Below are 20,388 nucleotides of genomic sequence, written 5' to 3'. Positions count from 1 at the left end.
TCTCCTGCTGACTTGACGGCGATGATGCTGTGGTCTGCTGGTCCCGGACCGGCCAGGAAGGCATCCATCTGGTGTGTGTATCTCCTTGGGAAGTGCCATCCACGGATTGTGTTGCGTTCTGTTCCTGTCAGAAAGTAAGCAGACAGCCGAGTGGAGCAGCAGCAGGCCCGTCGAGGAGGTACGTGATCCACATCATCAGCATTGTTCTCACCGGCAGGCTGCAGCGGCTCTGTCTGCGGGGAAATGCTCTGCCGGAGCCCGGAGACTATGTTTCCATGCCCCCCTGGCTATACGTCTGGGTATCTGCCCTGCCTGCTGTGCCTGCCACCCTACGAGGATCTATACACACCCTGAAGTACACCTACACCTCTTAACCTGGCTGCGGGGCCTTGTGATGATGGTGTGAGCGCACTTTGCGCCGTTAGATAGCAAGCTGGTCTTTATTGTGGAGGAGGGACCAGATAGGACTGAGAGTCGGTAATAAGGGCTGTGCTGCCGATCGTGCCGGATGGAGACCGGTTTCTTTGTGTCAAGTATTAGTGTCATAATGTCCCTGCGATAACGCCATTGCAACAATATGCCATTATTTGCCCGGATAATGATTTTTTTTGACACCAATTAGCCTAAAATTGAGATTGCATTTTGATTTGTCGTTTGTTTGATAGATTTTAATGAACAAATACATACATATAAAGACATCTGACCAATAGACTATAGTACCACGGCCCGTAGTTTCCCCCCTCCTAAGTTTTAAATTTAAAACACGTTAAACACGTGTTAAATTGTAGTTCACACTTTAATTGCACACCTCGAATCGATTTATGTTGTATTTCTCAAAGGATCGTTTTAGAATTATTGTGAAAGTCTTAAAGCAGGTAACACGAGCGCACCTGTTTAGTATTTACTAAGCAGCGTCAACTTCCATAGCGGTTACTGAGCCATAGAGCCTGATGATACTACCTCTATTATAGCCTGGAGCTGCTGCCAGGTTTTGGGGAGCAGAAGGGAGGCTGTCTCGCCTTATGGTTTGTACCCTGTGATGTATGAACATTTAAAAATAAATAAATAACCATCCTCCACGTTATCAGCCATCAGATCTGGATGTGTGAGGGAGTCCAAGCCATGCAGTAAAGTTGCCGCACCCTCGTACGTACGCATCCTGCACGCACACACGCACGCAAGCACGCAGGATGGACACACACACACACACACACACACTACATCACATCATAATAGAGTGGTGTAGAAGAGAAGGGAGGCGGCAGACCTTGTAGTGTCTTTGTTAATGATGAATAGATAATCACTGACAATAATCACATCCATTTTACTCAATATCTGATTTGAAGGAAATATTTTATTTTATTTTGTATTTATTTTGCCTGTGATTTTTGTGTTGTTTAGATTAGAGAGTAGAACGTGGTGGAGTTGTAGCGATCAGGAGGTCAAGCTTGCCCCTTCACAAAATCCATCCCTGCAGTACATGAAGGTACACTGACTGAATGCAGCCGGGAGTAAAATTCTGGAGACTGAATTCATTATTCATTTTCGTGGTTTAAATCTACAAAGTTTAAAACTGCTGTAATTGGTCTGCAACATACCCACTCTGTGTATGTTCAAAATCCTGGAACTCCTGGAAAGTTGCTAAAACTTTCCCTTGAACTGAACCAGGGATGTCATGTTTACATGATATGAGTAGCAAACGCTTGTCCATCAGGACACCCCAGGATTAAATTATATTATAACCAACCCCGGTGATCATGTGGTGACCCTTTAGATTTATCTTGAAACCCTTTGTGAGGTACCAACCCACTGTGGAAGAGAGAACCCACCTCTATGCACCTCAATGTACTTAATTCATGTTTTCCTACCACGATGAATTGTTCCTTAGAGCTTTGCTGTGTAGCTTTTTATGCTTTAGTCCTATCACAATAATGGCCTTATTGACTCTGGTTTGCGTTATTGTGATCCACAACTGGACTCAGCTTCTTTCTGTTTACCACCACATCACTGTCTGCTGGGACGTCAGGTCACAGGCGGTGACTGACACGGCCGACTCGGTCCTGTAGCTGATGTCAGTCACAGCCTGACAGACTGGCCACAGAGCAGCATTGCTGATTCTTGTCTCTGCTGGACTTACAACACTGTGTCAGAATGAGGTACTGCGAAAAGTTCTCTTTCTCAAGTTTCCTGCGGAAAGTCGTGTTGTGGCTCTAATTATTCTTGTGCTTTTTGGAGTTTAGTGGTTTTACTTCCAGTCAGATTACCACAGTTTTAGCAGCTGCTCACCATCCCTAACAAAAAAGGTCTAAAACCCTGTCAGTAAATCTTTTTTCCCCCCTTCTTCCTTACAGATCTATAGCCATGTCTTCCAGCTCAGCGATGGCGCGGATCCTGATCAAGGGCGGCAAGGTGGTGAACGACGACTGCACGCAGGAGGCCGACGTCTACATCGAGAATGGCATCATTCAGCAGGTGGGGAAGGAGCTGATGATTCCAGGAGGAGCCAAAGTGATCGACGCCTCGGGAAAACTGGTCATCCCGGGGGGTATTGACACCAGCGTCCACCTGGAGGAGAGCTTCATGAACGCGATCACGGCAGATGACTTCTACAGCGGCACCAAGGTAACACGTCCTGCTGGAAACAGAAAATGAGAAGAAGAAGAAGGATTGCAGATTGCAGATTAATGATCAGAAACATAGACTGCTGAGTGAAGCTCATGTGTTAAATTTAGCTGGACCCCCCCCCCTCCTCTTTCTCTCAAGAAATCTTTGACAGATTGTTTCCTCTGATGCTAATTCTGGCCAAGATGTCAGTGATGCTTCTTCAGCCCCGTTTTGACAGGATGAGACAACTTCCTCAATATTTTGGGAATCAAATATGTTGGTTATTTTAGACACAGCTTCTCCCTGACGACGTGAACAGCACGTTAAAAGTTACTTAAATTAGGCAGGTGATACAGACGGTTTGAATGCTAAGATGGCTGTATTGCTTGGAGAGGAGATCAGTTATTTAGTAGCTGAATACTCGGTATGTTCTTACAGCCAAGGCCACAGTCCTGAAGGTTGGAGCAATTAGTAGATTAGCAAATGGACAGAAACAGGATTTTCTGACTTTCTTACTCTACTGTGATTGTAAACTAAATATCTTTTGAGTTTTAGGGCTGCTGGTCAGACAAATCAAAACATTTGAGGGCGTCACCCATCCTGATTTAAAACTGCTGGTGGTTTTTGTTAAATAGACAACAGTAGCACAGAAGAAGCACAACTAACAGGAAAATGCGTGCATAAAATAGGAAAATAAGCTTTTAAATACAAGGACGAGCTGTAAGTTCAAACCTGACACTTTTCTGACATTTTACAGACAAAATGATGAATCGCTTATTCAAGAAAACAGCCAGCAGATTAACAGATCCTGAAAATACTGGTTAGTTGCAGCCATAATGGGCAGCTTTATGTTTTAATTTATGGAAGCTTCAGAATGTTGCTGAGTTTCACCAGCACCGAGATGATTTAGCGTCGAGGCTGCCAGAAAGTGTGTAATGGAGTCATCACGGCTGCTGATAAGACCGGGATAGCCCGCTCTGCTTCAGGGCAACATGATGACTCATCACTGTGTAGCACTTTGAGATGATGGAGGCCGAGAGATGACGGACGGCGGCTCGTTTCAGACGGACCTCAGCCGGCAGACGCTGGTGACAGACACTATTCTCCTCTGCTCTCTATCCTCGTTCCTCTCTCTCCGTCACTCTCTCCTCGCCCCTCCCCGCCTGTTCCGCTCCAGAATCAGCCCAGAGACAAATGCAGATCAGTATCTGTTTCCATGGATACCAGGGGGCTGCTGCAAAGACTGCTGCAAAGCCTTTTCACTGACGCCATTGTGCATGGAGACAATGGTTCTCAGACCCACGCCCCCCTCCCGTCTTCCCTCCCACTACATGCTACTCGAGTCTCTAGGGTCAGCTGACAGATGCTCAGTGAAGCGTGCACTTACAAAAAACACACTCTGTCCTCATTTGTTGGGGCTATTAAGATTTTACTGAAGTGCGAGTTTGCTAAAGTGTGCTATAAAGTAAAAAAGATACTGTGAAGAAATAATCTACTGCATTAAATGGGTTTTGATGACATTCTCGGGGGCAGTTATTTCCCTGCTTTAACTACCAGAGGATTTATATTTCCCTTAGCAGCTGTCTACAGATAACCATAAAGAGAAGCATTAATGGCAATTTAAGCTGTTACTTTTATGTTCATGTATGTTTTGTGTTCATTAGTAGATGACTTCAGTATTTACGGGCTTAATAAATCAATATCTTCGGCTTCAACGGCACTCAACGCCACAGTTTAATGTTCATTTTAGTTAACCTCAGTTCATAAAAGAGAACATGGGAGGAATCAGGACAATAAAGTTAATACACTGACAGAACCCAATTGAAAAATGACACCCGAAAAACATAGTTTTGTGTTTCTTTAAGGCTGCTCTAGCTGGAGGTACAACAATGGTGATCGGACACGTTCTTCCAGAGAAGAACGAGTCTTTGCTGGAAGCCTATGAGAAGTGCCGCAGCTCGGCGGACTCCAAAAGCTGCTGCGACTACGCTCTGCACGTGGGAGTCACTTGGTGGGGACCCAAGGTACTTCAGCACTGTGCTGCTGCTGGATCATATTTTTGACAGGATTGTGCAATTCTGTGGGAAGAAAAATCAACATTTAACCAGATTATTTATTACTTACTGCTTCTTATTCCCGAAATACTTTTGACATGTTTCTTTTAGTTCCTTGTATGTGAAGTGGATGTTTCCTCTAGATATTCATATTCATTTAGTCATAGTCATTTTGTCCACAAGAATGAAAGAAATATGCCAGCAAATATGATGGATCCAAAATGAAAGCATTTCGATTGCTGTGTTCCTTCACTCAGAACTGGATTCTTCTCTGGCTCAGAGATCCTCGATCACGTTTACACTTTACCTTCCTGCAGGTGCGAGCTGAGATGGAGAAGCTGGTGAGAGAGCAAGGAGTGAATTCCTTCCAGATGTTCATGGCCTACAAGGACATGTTCATGCTGAGGGACAGCGAGCTCTTCCAGGCTCTGCAGCACTGTAAGGACATCGGAGCTATAGCGAGAGTCCATGCAGAGAACGGTGAACTGGTGGCAGAGGTGAGAGAGGACCATTTCACCGCCGTCCCTTTCATATTCTTGGCGTACACACAAATAAATGATTATAATGAGGCCCTTTTTTTTTTTTTTTGCATTTATAATTCATGGCATCCTCTCGTCTCTTCACAGGGTGCAAAAGAAGCATTGGATCTGGGCATCAGTGGCCCAGAGGGGATTGAAATCAGCAGGCCTGAAGAGGTATAATAGTTAGGATTAGCCTGGTTTCCCCTCAAGGACTCCCTGTCAAGCTAAAATAAATGTTCATTATATCCTGACTCTTGTGCAGAGTATCAGTGTTATTTCTCTAATAAAATAAATCCAGTCTCTATCTTCGCGTCTCACTTCTCACAATCTTCTGTGTCTTTACAGCTGGAAGCAGAGGCGACCCACAGGGCAATTACCATCGGCAACAGGGTGAGTGAGATTTCTCCGGCACAAATAGAAATATATAGAATGATATAAAAAAAACAAGATCAGTATGTTACATTCTGTGTGTTTACTGTTAGGCCCACTGCCCGATCTATCTGGTCAGCGTATCCAGTATGGCTGCAGGAGACGTAGTGGCTACAGCCAAGATGCACGGTAAGGCCTGTTTCCTCATCATCATGTACAATTACAAGTCTAAGTACAAGGACATGGTGGCAGCCGCCATGAGGCGCCCTGTGACCAACTCCAGATCTAAGCTAGCACCGGGATAATATGCAAACTCCACCCCAACAGGCCCTGTTCTGGGGAATCAAACCCAGGACCTCTTCATTGTGAGCAAACACTATACATTTTAACAGAGAAAAGACTGGAAATACCTCAGGAGACGTGGTTATAAGACAGGGACACTCATTCCACAGCAGCTCCTGTGTTCCAGTTTATCTGTTCGTTTGAAATAGCGGTGGTAATTTCTGGTGTTTTAGATGAGTCGCGGTTTGCTTGCTAATCCCTGCCCATTTTCTTACAAGGCTATGCTCACTATCGTTTTATCCAGTGTGCATCTGCATTGTCCTGTCTGACCACAGGTAAGGTGGTCCACGGTGAAATAACCACGGCCCACGCTGTGCTGAACGGCATGCAGTACTATCACCACGACTGGGCCCACGCTGCTGCCCACGTTACAGTGCCTCCTCTCCGCCTGGACCCCAGCACTCCCAATTTCCTAATGAGCCTGCTGGGAAAGTGAGGAAAACAGTATAAAGTCTTCCATTAAATTTAACAGGATGTCAGTGTTTCTGGTTTTCCTCCATTGCCGCAGTCATAATGATAACCCTCCATCTCGCTCTGTTTGGCCGCAGTGACACTCTGAATGTCGTGGCGTCCGACCACCGTCCATTCACCGTCAAACAGAGAGCCATGGGCAAGGACGATTTCACAAAGATCCCCCATGGGCTTCCCGGCATTCAGGATCGCATGAGCGTCATCTGGGAGAAAGGAGTGGTATGTGTAGTTCTTTTGTTCCTGTCTGGCTGCCAGAGAACTTCCACAAAAAAGGACATCTGTTTTGGTTTCGTGATTATCGATTGTGAAAACTTGAAGAAAATCGGCTTCTGCTTTCAGTGCGTCAGCTGATTCAGTAAGATGTTGTGTATGATTTACATTTTAAGTTGTGTCTTTGCCATAATTCACAGATTGGAGGTAAGATTGATGAGAATCGCTTTGTAGCAGTCACAAGCTCCAATGCAGCCAAGATCTACAACCTCTACCCCAGGAAAGGGAGGATCATCCCAGGAGCAGATGCTGATGTGGTGGTCTGGGACCCAGAGGGATCCAAGTATGAAACCCGATCCATCCGTTCATCGACCGGCTTGTCTCACTGCAGCTTTTATCTCCACTCTCTCAAGCTGAGATGGTTTCTTTTTGTCTGATTTAACTCGGTCAAATTTTTTTCTTTCCACCTCTGTCTGCAGGACCATTTCTGTGGACAACCAGCTCCAGGGGGGAGATGTAAACCTGTATGAAGGCCTCCGTTGTCATGGCGTACCCCTGGTCACCGTCAGCCGTGGCCGTCTGGTCTATGAAAATGGCATGTTCACGTGTGCCGAGGGCTCTGGAAAGTTTTGTCCCCTGAGAACCTTCCCAGATTACCTTTACAAGAAGATGGTTCAGAGGGCAAAGGTATCAGACAGAAGCGTGTTTGTTAAAAACCACAGTGAATCAATATGAAAACTGACCTGAGATGCACAACACAGTCAACACAGAAAAGCCTGCCATTAGTTAGAGCAGCACGGCTTCTGACTGTGTCAAAACAGGAGCCATTTATCAAATACTAGAACGATAAAACACTGAGCGTGAGACATCTGTTCACACTAATCTGTGTAATGTTTCATCCATCTCACACAAACACTTGGAATGCATCGTGTTGCCTAATTAAATTACTAGTGAGAATACTCCCTGTGCAAGTACTACTGCTTTTATGACAGCTACACTACTACTACTGCTGCTACTATAGCTGTCAGTACTGCTGCTGCCTCTTAAGCAGCATTTGTACGATAAGCGCAGTACTAATACTGTAAGTGAGGGGTGAAATTTTGCAACATATAGGCCTTGTTATTACTTATACATACTTTTGGAGTACTTCTGCAGTTTACTTTGATTGTGTGGTATCAGTCTCAGTCAGATACACAACCTGTAATTATTGCTTTTGGTATTTTTTGTTTTGTTTCCTTCCTTTCTTCTTTTACCTTCTCTTGTTTTATTTCCTTGTTTCTGTCCCTTCTTTCTTTCCTTTCTTCCCTCATTTTTGTTTCTTTCTTTCATTCCATTGTTTCCCATTCTTTCCTCGTTTCCTCCCTACTACGTCCTTGTTTCCTTTTTTGCTTGAATGCTAACCTGATCGTATTAATTTGTGTGTGTGTGTGTGTTGACATACCACCAGTGCCAGGCTGTGAAAGCTGTTGAACGGGAGCCCTACATAGGTGAAGTTGTTGCGGTGGCCAACTCAGGAAAGAGGGACCATGGCGCTCCAGACCTGGACACTCCGACCCGCCCCTGCACTCGGCACGGGGGAGTGAGGGACCTCCACGAGTCCAGCTTCAGCCTGTCTGGTAAGAATCAACGGATTCTGAACATCTTTGTGACAAATTCTGTCACAGAGTACGAAGTGAATGATGGAGTATTTTTTAATTTCTACACCTGAGAACTCAAGTGTTTTTATATTACGCTGGTAACTGGAGTACTTCTGTATATTGTCACTGCCTTTTTGTTTTTTTAGTCATTTTTTGCAGTCATACTCTAATTGGCCTGATGAGGGCGCCGTATTGAAATAGATTTAGAGGGATAGTGTTTCATGAGGACCCCATATAGTCTACAGTTGTCCCAGGAGATGCTTGTGTGAGTTGTAGATGATGAAATATCTAGAATTTAACTTGTTCACACAGTAAGCTTCTCATTAGACAATGAGTAGAAAATTTATAGCAGAAGAAGAAGGCTTAGACCATCCTCTTTTTCACTTATACGCTTCACATTTATACATCTTCAGACTTATTTGTACACTTTTGAAAGTATTTTTGGGGTATTTTTAGATCTTGGTTAGAATGATTTGATATCAAGCCAGGGATGTTGCTCTTTGTGGTTAGCTTCTACACACTTTTAGGCCAAAAAGGAATAGCTACTGAGATTTAGCCATCAAATGTACAATATCTCGTGCCTGGGGATTAATTTCACCTTGGAAGTTTACATAGTTTTCTCTTTTTGACTACAACAGTTACCCATTAAACATAAGGCCTGATTCTGTGCCATTTCATGCCTTTTTACTGCACTGTAACCAGAAATAGCTTGAGCAGCACTTTAGACGTGATAGAAGATTTGCTCTGATCTTTTGATGCATGGTGCGTTCCTGAAAACCACCTGGAGTCAAACATGAGCTGTTTGTTACTAGCCTGCACAATACGACAAAAACACGATTTAGCTGCACATAATAGCAGAGAAGTAGTTCTTTGTGTTTCACTTCTGAACCCGTGCACACGATCCCATGATGTTTCCTGCCGCTCCAGGTGCCCAGATCGATGACAACATTCCAAAGAGATCCTCAGCCAGGATCCTCGCTCCTCCTGGAGGTAGATCCAGCGGGATCTGGTAACCGGTCAGACGGCCATTACACGAAGCGGAAGAATGATTGGTGAGGGAAACATCCAGCCTACCAAGATGATTTGGTCTTTTTTTTTTCCTTTTTGGAAGCTTAGAATGTGTGTGTGTGGGGGTAACAAAATCATGTTTTTATTTTGAACACAGTTACATAAGACTGTAAAATGTTAAAACTGTATGGCATTGCTGTAATGATATTGGAATATGGATCAAGGAAAACTGTTGCTAAGTGGTTATAGCTACCAAATTTCAGTCAAATCTTAACCAAATAGACACAGCAAATAAAATATTTGTTTGTCTGATGGATCACGTTAGAGGAAATTATCTTACTAATAGTTTTAGGACTGTGAAAGTGAGTCATGGTTTTTTCGATGCAATTGTGTTACCTCACTGTAAAATACGATTTTGCACTTGTATCATGTACTATTTAGATGCCTTTTTACATGATTTAATGTCACAAATATCACAAATGTGTTTTTACTGCGAGCCAAGGTGAACAAAATGTTATGAATGATTCCAAGAGTGTCGGCATGACATTAATATGTCGTGAAAACTCTAATTGCAATTGACCAATTGATGAAAACATCATAATGCAAGCTAACCTTTTTAAATGTTTTATTTATATTTTTATATTTTGTTATTTGTGGTGTTTTCTGTTGATGCTTCTGCGTTAGAGTTATTTCCTGAATAAGATTAGCATTTCAGATCATGTTTACAGCCTTATAGCAGAATAGATTCTGTCTCCCCCCCACCAAATGTGAACGAACCTACGCTGTGCGCACTGTGCATGGTAGCGTCGTTAGAACTACTGTAATAAGCACTGATATTGCTCACGTTGCGCAGCATTCTCCGTGATCGTATCCATTTTCCACAGACGGCAAAAAGTCTCACCCGAACTGCCTTTTTCTCACCTGAGAACACCGACACCCACAAACACGTCGTCCCAAACTGCCGGCGCAGATCGTGACATGTCGACTGCTGTCATTTCTTCTAGAGAGGGCACTTTTTTCTACTTTCATGCACTCCGAGTCTGAAATGGTTGAAAATGTTGCCCTGACTGATGTAAGGCACCACTGTGAGAAGGTGGAGCGATCCTCTTTACCATTCAGAGACTTGAAGGTAAACAGCAGACATGTTCCTTCAGGGGATCAGACGCCTTCATATGTCACTGAGGGCTCTGGAAGGCATGCTTGTTTAGCAACTACAGAAAAGCACTGATACTACTACTACTACTACTGTGTTTTTATAGTTTTAGTTACTGAATTTTTCTTGTGAATAATTGTCTTAGTAATTCTGTTGTGTTTTGTCAGTGCAAACAGGGATGCACACAAGATTATGATCATGTTTAGACCTGGTTATGTTCAGGAGATGTTATAGTTAAAAATCTTACATTATTGTTTGTTTGTTTTTGGTCAGATTTCACTTTAAAAACTCCACTGACTCTTGTTGCATCTTCTCCCTCCCAAACGTACACTGGTGCTGAACAATGTATCGTCACATTGAATTCCTTTTATCTCTTATTTTGTCTTGCAGCTCTTTATCACATGATTTGAGTGCAAATAAACCACAATGAAATCTCCAACTGAATCCTGTGTCTGATTTCTGACCCGTGGGGGCACTTAACTTCAATAATGAATACATTTCATGCTATTTTCAACTAAACTCGGTTTATAATCGTACTTTCTACCCAGCTGCGGTCTTTTGAAAGCTGTAGTCGGTTACGGTCTGTTGTCACATGTCAGAGTTGTTAGCTGTGACTGTATTTCCCTTCACTACTTCCTCAGATCTAAAGGTTTTGTGTAAATAACTGCACGTCTTGGCTAATTCAGCAGAAAATGCAACAAATACAAAAAACAAACTTGTGTATCATATCCTTTTTGTCATCTTTCCTACCCATTTACATTCAGTTTTAATTTGTGACCCTTTGGAGGGGCCTGATCCTTACCTTGGTAACTACTGGACTAAACTACCAGACTGTAACTTATAATATTGCTCACTGGGGACATTTTCTTGCAAATTGAAAAGTTTTATTGTTGATCATTTAAAGTACTTTTTGCTGATAATACTTCTGTACTTACTGGACTTTGAATCCAGGACGTTTGATGGACTAGTTTCACATTGTTGCTTGGGCTGAAACGATAAGACGATTAATTAGTTAAACCAAAAACATGTATAATTGGTAACTGTTAGTGGATAATAGATTGATAATGTAGGCAATTTTTCAAGCTACACCTCTTCTCTGGGCTTGACCTGTGCAACAGGATGTCCACCATCTTTAGGTTTTATTTTTTTAATTAAGAAAATAATGAGGAAATTAATCAGTAAAGAAAATAATTCTCAGTTTCAATGTTGTGCAGTTGTATTGGCACTCACTAATACTTTCCTAACGCTGCTGCCAAAACTCTAACATTTCTGTGTAGCCTGACCTCACTAAAAGCTCCAGTCACCAGCAGGCCTAAAATCCAACCAGACACATCATGTGTCTCTTAGCTGGAACAGGCCAAAGTCCTATTTATAATGAACCTTTAACAGCATGGAGTCGGGCGCATGCGCAGTGGGAGCTGGATTGTTGCAGCCCCAGACAGGGCGGCCCGTTACCAAGCACTGCACCGCGCAGGGTCTGACAACGACGACAGCAACGGGCTTTGACATAAGGAATCCTGCCAGCGTGATAACAACACAGACACTCCCGAACACAGTGAGTACGAGCGGCCGAAGAGCCCGCCGAGCCGCTCCGTCTTCCTGATTTCTCTTTGTGCGCGTTGTGTTCGCGGTGAGGGGGAGCGGCTGTGTTTTATTCCCATGCAGTCAGGGATATTTCCCGTGCACTGACAGTCCTGAGGTATTCTGGGAGGCCTGTAGAGGGGGCCGCTAGCAGAGCAGCAACCAGCGTTGCAGGTTTTTTTGTTTTGTTTTGTTTTTTTGCTTTAGTCAAAAGGTAGCTAGCAAACGGCCATATTTATTATTCTCAGCTCGGGCTTGTAATGTCAGCCCTCCGCCCATTTGTCCTCGCTAGACTTTTTCCCCCCTTGCAGCCGAGTTTTGCTGCAGTCATTATCGGAGCTTTTGTCAAAGGCCCGGTGGATTTTTTTTTTTTTTGGGGGGGGGGGATATTGACTTCTCTTTGGTGCGCCGCTCTCCATACAATAATCCACATTTAGTGGGAATTTACGCCCACCGCAATGTCTACGCCCCACAGCTGAACGCGCACCTATCTGTCTTATTAACAGCTTTATTCTTGGTTGTATGGTTGTAAGTCATCATCATGTAATTGTAGGCTAGCCAAGCCCCACGGGAGACCCACTGCGTGTGCAGTGCGCGCCGCTGAAGGTGCATTCGTTATATTATCAGTGTTACCACCAGAAATCACTGCTTATATTGCAGGCACGCGTGATTCACGTGAGTCATCAGTGTGAAATGTGGTGACATACTGTAATTTCTCTCCCACACACACACAGCAGAGTGTGACCCCCCCTCTAATCATCATTTCACTGTTTAGGTCTTAATGTGCACTTTGACTGCAGCACATGCCAAAGGTGTTCACACGTCCATTTTCGACGTGACACCACCGGAAGCAGGCAGGCAAAGTGAGCACAGCAGAAGGCCGGCGCTGCCAGATGTGTAAAGCTGCTCACGAACATCAGGATGTTTCTGTTTAATCTAGGGAGGATTATGTTCGCAACACATCCGTAGATTAAAACTGAAACTAAAGATGCTTCTCAGCTGTTGTGTTTACAGCCAAAATAACAAGTGTGTTTCCCATAATGCAGCAGTGTTGGGACCCAAACCAACATCTGTGCACCTGCAAACCTCAGAACCTGAAATATTGGATTCATTTCAGTCAATTAGTCCCATAGATTAGGTCTGTGATCGAGTCAATCAGTCGGGTCAAGTGACATGACAGCAGAAAATTAATCAGCAACCGTCATGATTATTAATTGTTTAAGTCATTTGTTGAAGTAAAGAAACCAAACATTCACTTGTTCCAGGTTCTGTGTTTGAGGATTTGATGTTTTTCTGTGATATATGATTTCTGGGTTTTGGACTGTTGATCAGACAGAGTTACTTGAAAGTTAGGATACGGTGGGCAGCTTGGTTTAGAAGGACTGAGGAGGCCCCACTTGATTATATGATAAGAGTTACTGGTGTATATCTGTTTACATACAGTGACCAATCAAAGACCAATGAAGTAATCAGTTTGAAATATTGTGACTCGTTTGAGGCGAGTGGCTCTTTGGCGCTTCTTCCAACCAAAGTCCATTTAAAGTTGCAAAGTGAATGGTCATCTCCCTCTTCTCACGTTGTTGTCTCTTCAGGTAGGGGATGGCAGTGAATGTGTACGCCACATCCGTGTCCATTGACAACCTCAGCCGACATGACATGCTGGCGTGGGTCAACGATTCTTTGCATCTCACCTACACTAAGATTGAGCAGCTCTGTTCAGGTAAGGCTGCAGTTTGAGTCAGGAGAAAAAAAGCGAAAACAAAAACAGACAACAAAAGCTAACTGCTGTGCCTTTGTGTTTTGCAGGAGCGGCATATTGCCAGTTCATGGACATGTTGTTTCCAGGTTGCATCCTTCTGAAGAAGGTCAAATTTCAAGCCAAGCTGGAGCATGAATTTATACACAACTTCAAAGTTCTTCAGGCAGCTTTTAAAAGGATGAGTGTTGACAAAGTCAGAATACTTTTTTATTATATTTGCCTTTATTTTTAAACTATATTACATTTATTTACTGGACATTTAATCCACTATGCACCTTATATTGTTTTGCACAGTTAACCTGCACTTTATAACTCATTTTCTGAGTAGCAATTCCGTTTACATATGTTTACACTGGGGCTTTTTAGTCTCTGGTTTTACACACACAGTCTGGTCGACCTGCTTTCTCTGCACTCTATTGTACTTTATGTAGCATATGTTAGTTTACTTAGTTTATTTAGTATGTTTAGTCTATTTTTTCCACTAACAGTTAGACCTTGGTTGTTTGTTTGCTTACTTTTGACTAACCTACACTGCTGTAATGGGGCTACTGGTGCTTGAATTTCCCTCGGGATCAATAAAGTATCTATATTTTTGATCATATTTAAGATGATTTATTGTGTCATCGCCCTGTTTACCTTAAAGCATCTCCTGTTTCCATCTTGCAGATTATTCCTGTAGAAAAGCTCGTAAAAGGGAAGTTCCAGGACAACTTTGAATTCGTGCAGTGGTTCAAGAAGTTCTTTGACGCCAACTACGACGGGAAGGAGTACGACCCTTTACTAGCCAGACAGGGTCAGGACGTGGCCCCTGCCCCCAACCCAGGTGATCACTTTATCCACAAACCAAAGAGAAACCCAGGTAAACTAAACAAGTTCTGCCTTTGCTGCACGGTCTTCCTGAGCTTTGGATGGCTCGAAAGCGCTCCCTGCAAGCCAGTGGTGTGAGCAGCACGATTCACAGAATGACTGCTGTCTTCTTCAGATCCATCTCACTGCCCAGCATTCACAAGCAACATGACACCTTGTAGGTACGACTGAGTCACTGGTGGGGTTGTAAGAATCACCACAGTGAGTTACGGGATGCAGCATTAATGGGGTTGAAAAGCCATAACACGCAACTCCGATTGTAACTTGCCTTCCCAATTCTAATTGATCATGATCAGTGATGCCAGAAGACCTACAGAAACATCAAATGCTACTATTTTCTACAGTGTCCTGCATCGAGCCGCTGATGCAACACTGGTGCAGCTCCATCTCTCTCTCTCTCTATGAAAGCTGGGCTGATAAGAAATAAGAGTTTGTCTCATTTTACTAACAAGAGTAATGTCAGCCTGAGCGGCCTTGCTGTGTTTCTGTGAAAGCTTTCTGCTTGAAAATCATGGCGAACAATCTAATTTGACATGTAGTGTGCCATAAGCCTGCTTTGTGACTTTGTCACTGGTAAGCAGTGTGGTTATAAATGGGCAGAATGACTGCATTTATTTTCAATACTGTGATAATGTGTGTTGGCATGTTTTGAGTTTATTTGAAACACCTCTGCTGAAGCACTTATAGAGGCTTAGCAGAACGCAGGGTTTGGGGTTTTTTTCCTTCAAGATTTTCACTCAAATAACTGTGACATTCAGCCATTTTAAAATATTTGGCATGTTTTTTTTTTATTTAGACTTTGGCTTTCCAAACCTGTGTCTTTTATATCTATTCTGTTGTAAAAATCTCTTTAAGAAAAATGGCATACCAAAGGCACAACATCATGCTATAAGCTGATAACATCAGCTCTCTATAATGTGCTGTATCCATCGCCACGATGCTACAAAGCCAGAATGAATGGAGCAAATCCATTTTAATTCAAATGCTTAACATCTCCGATCATCTCTAACCACTCCAGGACCACAGAGGACATCTCCAACAGTTCCCAAAAACATGCCAACACCACAGCGGGTCCAACACAACACTCCAGCCATGAGGAAGAATCCCTCTTTGTCTCGAAACGGGGGCAGTGATGCTGAAATCATGGAGCTAAATCAACAGGTAGAGTTGCATGGAGAGAAAACTGCGTCTTCCGTCTTATCCACGTGTCCTGAAAGCAGCTGATTTATTGCATTATTCCCCCCCCCCCCTTTTCTTTCTTTTCCAAGTTGATGGAGTTGAAGTTGACTGTAGATGGACTAGAGAAGGAGAGAGACTTCTACTTCAGCAAACTACGGGACATTGAGCTGATCTGCCAGGAGCACGAGAGTGAAAACAACCCCATCCTCAGCAAGATAATCGACATTCTCTACGCAACAGAGGTATCTGTCCATTATCAGCAACTAATACAGGCCGCGCTGCACTGTTTCAATCTCAGAGTTAATTAACATCACTTATATCTTTTATATCCAAATCCCATTGGCAATTATGCAAATGCTGAAAATCCAGTCCTAGAACATATCAATACTCAAGAGTTTGTCCCATAACTCCTGTTGTATGTTTACATAAGGATGGGAATTTATTTATTTAATTATGTTATATCCTTATTTAATGCACATTTTTGTTTCTACGAGCCTTTAACAAAGACTGTTGATATGATAAGCCTGATATGGTGTTCAAAGATGGTCCATCATTCAGTCCTATGAAAGTTGCTTACAAAAAAAGCCCCCTTGGCCTTCCTCATGCCGACAGGATTTGGGGCTGATAGAGACCTTTTTCAGAAGAGCCTGTTAAGAGCCTGTGTGTAGCCTCCTTATCCACATGACTTCCTGTTAGCACCATGCTAATTGATGGGATAAAATAATTAAATCATACAGCTCTCCCAGACTTTCTGATTCAGATGATATGAAAAGTTTTTTTCAGAGTTTTGGGACACTCAAAAAAAATGTAGTCATGGTTTTACAGCTCGTCCTTTTCCAATGACTATGTATGAGAAAAAAATTTTTTTCCCTTGTATTCAAACATAATTGTTGTAGTTGATGCCAATTTGCCTTAGTATATGGACAGTAAACCCTGCAAACATGTTTACATGAACAGAAAGGCACATAAAACAAGTGCTGAATGAGAGATTGCACTGAGTTATGGAAGCTAGTGGAACTGAGGTTTGCCTACAAGTCACATCAGGGTTTTGGTCTTCTACAATCGGGAAAATTTTAATGGTTAATGGTAAGAAAAACCTCATTGATCTGTTTTTCAGGAAGGTTTTGCACCTCCAGAGGATGATGACCTTGATGAACAAGCTCACCTGGATCAGGATGAATACTGAACCCTTCATTTCCCTCCCCCTCCTAACATCTCCATCTTCCCTTCTCTATTCTTTTCACCCTCGTTTGTTTTCTACTCTGCACGGTCTATAAATACTCACCATTATCCCCGCTTTCCCCCTGGCTTTTCCTTTCTTTCTCATAAGTATATCTGTTCGTAACCACACCATCAACCGGCCGTCTACATACTATACACAATTACTCTGCATCATCATTTGCTGCTCCTCCCTGCCCCCACAACAGTAACGTACGACATATCCCAGTTATTTCAGCATGAGTAATGCAGAACCGAGCCTGGCATGGAGGCTGTTATGGCAAACAGTGAATTTTGAGTGTGTAAATATTGCCGACATTGTGATTTCTGAGAGACCAATGTCTTTGCTCACTATGGAGTTATTTATTTGCCTTTGGTGCGCTGTGATACTTCGATAAGAGCACAGAACAACGCTGTTCCAATGTGCCATCAGTACACTCCCAGAGCTACTAAAAACTGTAACAAACATGACTTTTTAATAACAATTTCTTATTTATTTAACTTATGTTTAATTTAGATTAACTTTCTGTAGCAAAGTTGGTGCAAAAACCTACTGTACATGAATAGAAAAGCCAAGGCCATGTGTGTTATTTCAGTTGTGGTTTGTGCTGGAGTCAGCATCAAGCTTTCAGTTCGTGTTATGGTGGGTTCATGGCATGTAGAATCACTGAAGGACTCAAAGCATATGTGGTCAGTGCTCTGCAATTATTCATTATTGATCGGCAACATATCTGAGCATGGGAATGTTACACATTGACTGTGAATGAGTGATATTTTGTATATGTATGTATTTTGCGTGGAGATTTTGTCTGATGTCGCACGATTCTGGTTAACTGCAGTCATACCGTTTAGACCGACATGAAAGGGCCTATGAGTTTAGAGGTGGAAAGCCACCTGCAGACTGACAACATGGTGATAGATTGTAGCTGTTCTAATGTTTTATTCTAAAATATAAAAGGGAGCCTGACACTGAGTTAATACAAACACATTTTAACATGACAGCTTCTATCATGTTTTTCCTGCTAATCTTGTGTTTTACACTTTCAGTTTGCTGTAATAAGGTTTGCCCAGCGTGTATGAGTTGTAATTTGGAAAGAAGTCAGTAGAAAGAGATCAGTTAGAGCAAGGATGTCCTCCTCCAGCTACTTTTATTTTGCAAACTGGCTGTCATCTGCTCTGGAAATTGCATTCATTGACTGTGTAAACATCTACAGAACACTCATCTTTTGAGTTTTGAATAAATAAAACAGTTGTGAAATAAATGGACGTGGTTTATTTTGAGAGAGAATGGATTTGTATCGCAAGAATGTGGCAAATGTAAATGCCAAATACGAGGATGTTTAGAGCCTGACGCTTCTTTTTTGTGCAGGTCAGTGATTTCATGACTGCGGCTTTAACAAACTTATAAATTATATATAGGATATAATATATAAAATACAAAACCTAATAAATTCGCGTTCGAAAACGACCAGTCATCTTCTTTTGGAACAACTTGTCCCATTCACTCATACGGGGGATTAGCTCAAATGGTAGAGCGCTCGCTTAGCATGCGAGAGGTAGCGGGATCGATGCCCGCATCCTCCAAACTAAAGTTTTGCCCGTAACTGTAAGAGAAGCTGTCTTCTTGTAAAGGTTCTCATCCACTTTGATCTGTTTTGTAAGACTGAAGCGCTCAGTGTGCTGTGGTTATGGGTCGTCATTTTAGATATTAGACACAGCGTCAAGAGAAAAATGATTGGCCTCAGACTCATTTTACTACTTTCATTTATGTCCTGCAATGAGCGGAAACTAACCTTGAAAGGGACGAATTGAAGTGATGGTCATTCCGTTTTACCTTCAGTCCAGCAGATACAAATGAAAACCACAGATGACAGATTGTCTGAGCACAAAGTGACAGGATATGAGACTCTCAGAGAGTAGTCTTAACATGTAAAGGTCTATATTCTTCCATCAATGAAAGTATCACAGTAACACAAACCAACTTACCGATCGAGACAGGGATACTTCAGCCACTCCTGTGCTCTGCCCTGTAAAATTATTGTTTTTGTTAACGGAGTCTGGTTGCGATTGCCAAGTACACAAATCGGAACACCTGGTTCATATCACGGTAAAACAGTGAGTGTTAGCAGTATGTTAGTTCCATTCAGGACCAGCAGATGGCAGTACGTCATCATGTATGAGTTGGGATCTGTTGTGAGCGGGCCAGTGAAAGTTATACGAGTCCAAAGACTTTTGGGGAGTACAGTTCATTCATAAAATGTGATAAAACATGAAAAGAAAATAATGTTTAGTAGTTTGCATGAATTGAGATCAGCGGAAGTGCTTGCGTATCGGGGGATTAGCTCAAATGGTAGAGCGCTCGCTTAGCATGCGAGAGGTAGCGGGATCGATGCCCGCATCCTCCAAATGCTTATTTTTCGCCGTGTATGTTGTTATAAAAAATGAAATTTCTCAGTACCTAGTTTATATAAGACATAGAAGTAAAGAAGTAACAATTTTTCTAAAATAAATAAATTGATTGTCCACATCAGAAGACTACATAGTCAATAATGTGTCTAAGTCCCTTTAGACATAAAAGCTGCTGTCAGCTTCTGGTAAATTAACAGCCATGTATGTGAACATGTGGCTGCACAGATGATAATAACATTGGAAACGTCTGTAGTTGTTACTTTATTCACAAATTCAAAAGCCAGACAAATACTGCACACTGCTGAGTTCACAGTAAATCAGGATGAAGGTGACAGCCTTGCAGCAACCACAAGAATAATAATAATAATAATAATAATAATAATAATAATAATAATAATAATAATAACCATAATAATAATGATAATTTAAGCAAGACAAAACTCAGCATCATTGTGAAATACTAACAAACTTGCACCACTACATTGCAGTAACATTACTAATGCTTACAATGAACAACTTGATGGTTTCTTTTGTCAAGTGGCAAAAAAACTCTTTCAAGGACACAACTTAGAAGTGAAATAGTTTCTGTGTGTGTGAAATGGTAAAATCCAGCACATATCTCAGGCCCCCAACATTTTCTTCACCATATAACCAGGCATGTTGTATAGGAACAGAGCCAAGATGGCCAGCAACAGGAGAGCAGTAACAATCTTGATGGTCAGCCACCTGTACTGGTCACACACCAGGTGTTTCGCAGCTTTGAGAGGGATGAGGAACCAGAGGAGGGCAACATCTGGCCGGCTGGTGGAGCACAGATACAGAAGACAGAATTACTGAATGCCAAAAGAAAGCTGACATTTAAAACAATGGAAACAAAGGAGGTTCCTGTAAAGCTCTGATATAAGCCGGTGTGGAGGACCAGCTTACCTCCACACCAGGGAAAATGCTCAATTTGGTGTGGAAGTTGGATTATGAGAACACAGATGATAGACACAGGCCTGCATTT

At 42.5% G+C, this 20,388-nt stretch overlaps 2 protein-coding genes, 1 long non-coding RNA gene and 2 other non-coding genes across 8 annotated transcripts; 4 read left to right on the top strand and 1 right to left on the bottom strand.

Moving 5' to 3' along the window:
- Positions 1–18: 18 nt before the first annotated feature.
- Positions 19–10,802, top strand: dpysl5a (dihydropyrimidinase like 5a). Of its 2 annotated transcripts, none has more exons than XM_046412824.1 (13): positions 19–178; positions 2,352–2,622; positions 4,470–4,628; positions 4,976–5,155; positions 5,285–5,353; positions 5,525–5,569; positions 5,662–5,737; positions 6,166–6,322; positions 6,439–6,580; positions 6,772–6,914; positions 7,051–7,258; positions 8,019–8,187; positions 9,136–10,802. In XM_046412824.1, the coding sequence occupies exons 2-13, from the start codon at positions 2,362–2,364 to the stop codon at positions 9,219–9,221; spliced, it is 1,695 nt and encodes a 564-aa protein (XP_046268780.1). In that variant the 5' UTR covers positions 19–178; positions 2,352–2,361; the 3' UTR covers positions 9,222–10,802. The 2 variants fall into 2 exon arrangements, with proteins under 2 accessions (XP_046268780.1, XP_046268779.1); XM_046412823.1 differs by lacking the exon at positions 19–178 and adding an exon at positions 2,007–2,156.
- Positions 2,498–19,147, bottom strand: LOC124071870. 2 transcript variants are annotated; one of them, XR_006845408.1, is made up of 4 exons: positions 18,960–19,147; positions 18,767–18,852; positions 8,013–8,184; positions 2,498–2,635 (listed from the first exon to the last, which is right to left on the bottom strand). It is a non-coding gene; the product is annotated as an uncharacterized LOC124071870 (long non-coding RNA). The 2 variants fall into 2 exon arrangements; XR_006845409.1 differs by lacking the exon at positions 18,767–18,852 and having other exon boundaries at positions 18,960–19,119.
- Positions 11,768–18,235, top strand: mapre3a (microtubule-associated protein, RP/EB family, member 3a). Of its 2 annotated transcripts, none has more exons than XM_046412861.1 (7): positions 11,768–11,924; positions 13,543–13,670; positions 13,757–13,902; positions 14,376–14,568; positions 15,595–15,737; positions 15,845–15,997; positions 16,873–18,235. In XM_046412861.1, the coding sequence occupies exons 2-7, from the start codon at positions 13,550–13,552 to the stop codon at positions 16,939–16,941; spliced, it is 825 nt and encodes a 274-aa protein (XP_046268817.1). In that variant the 5' UTR covers positions 11,768–11,924; positions 13,543–13,549; the 3' UTR covers positions 16,942–18,235. The 2 variants fall into 2 exon arrangements, with proteins under 2 accessions (XP_046268817.1, XP_046268818.1); XM_046412862.1 differs by having other exon boundaries at positions 11,769–11,924; positions 14,376–14,532.
- On the top strand, positions 18,485–18,557 carry trnaa-agc. The gene has a single exon. It is a non-coding gene; the product is annotated as a tRNA-Ala (tRNA).
- A 158-nt stretch (positions 19,148–19,305) lies between the features above and the next one.
- trnaa-agc lies at positions 19,306–19,378 on the top strand. Its single transcript has one exon. It is a non-coding gene; the product is annotated as a tRNA-Ala (tRNA).
- Positions 19,379–20,388: the final 1,010 nt, after the last annotated feature.

This window comes from Scatophagus argus, chromosome 15 (assembly GCF_020382885.2).
Source record: "Scatophagus argus isolate fScaArg1 chromosome 15, fScaArg1.pri, whole genome shotgun sequence".
NCBI classification, from domain to species: domain Eukaryota; kingdom Metazoa; phylum Chordata; class Actinopteri; family Scatophagidae; genus Scatophagus; species Scatophagus argus.
This window is presented reverse-complemented; position numbering and strand designations above follow the sequence as displayed.

Excerpts from the sequence above, each read along its gene's own strand:
- mapre3a (XM_046412861.1), top strand. The coding sequence starts at position 13,550 with ATGGCAGTGAATGTGTACGCCACATCCGTGTCCATTGACAACCTCAGC. Across the intron at positions 14,569-15,594 it reads CAAACCAAAGAGAAACCCAG|GACCACAGAGGACATCTCCA; the intron begins GTAAACTAAACA and ends TAACCACTCCAG. Across the intron at positions 15,998-16,872 it reads ACATTCTCTACGCAACAGAG|GAAGGTTTTGCACCTCCAGA; the intron begins GTATCTGTCCAT and ends TCTGTTTTTCAG.
- dpysl5a (XM_046412823.1), top strand. Across the intron at positions 5,738-6,165 it reads GGCTACAGCCAAGATGCACG|GTAAGGTGGTCCACGGTGAA; the intron begins GTAAGGCCTGTT and ends GTCTGACCACAG. Across the intron at positions 8,188-9,135 it reads GTCCAGCTTCAGCCTGTCTG|GTGCCCAGATCGATGACAAC; the intron begins GTAAGAATCAAC and ends CTGCCGCTCCAG.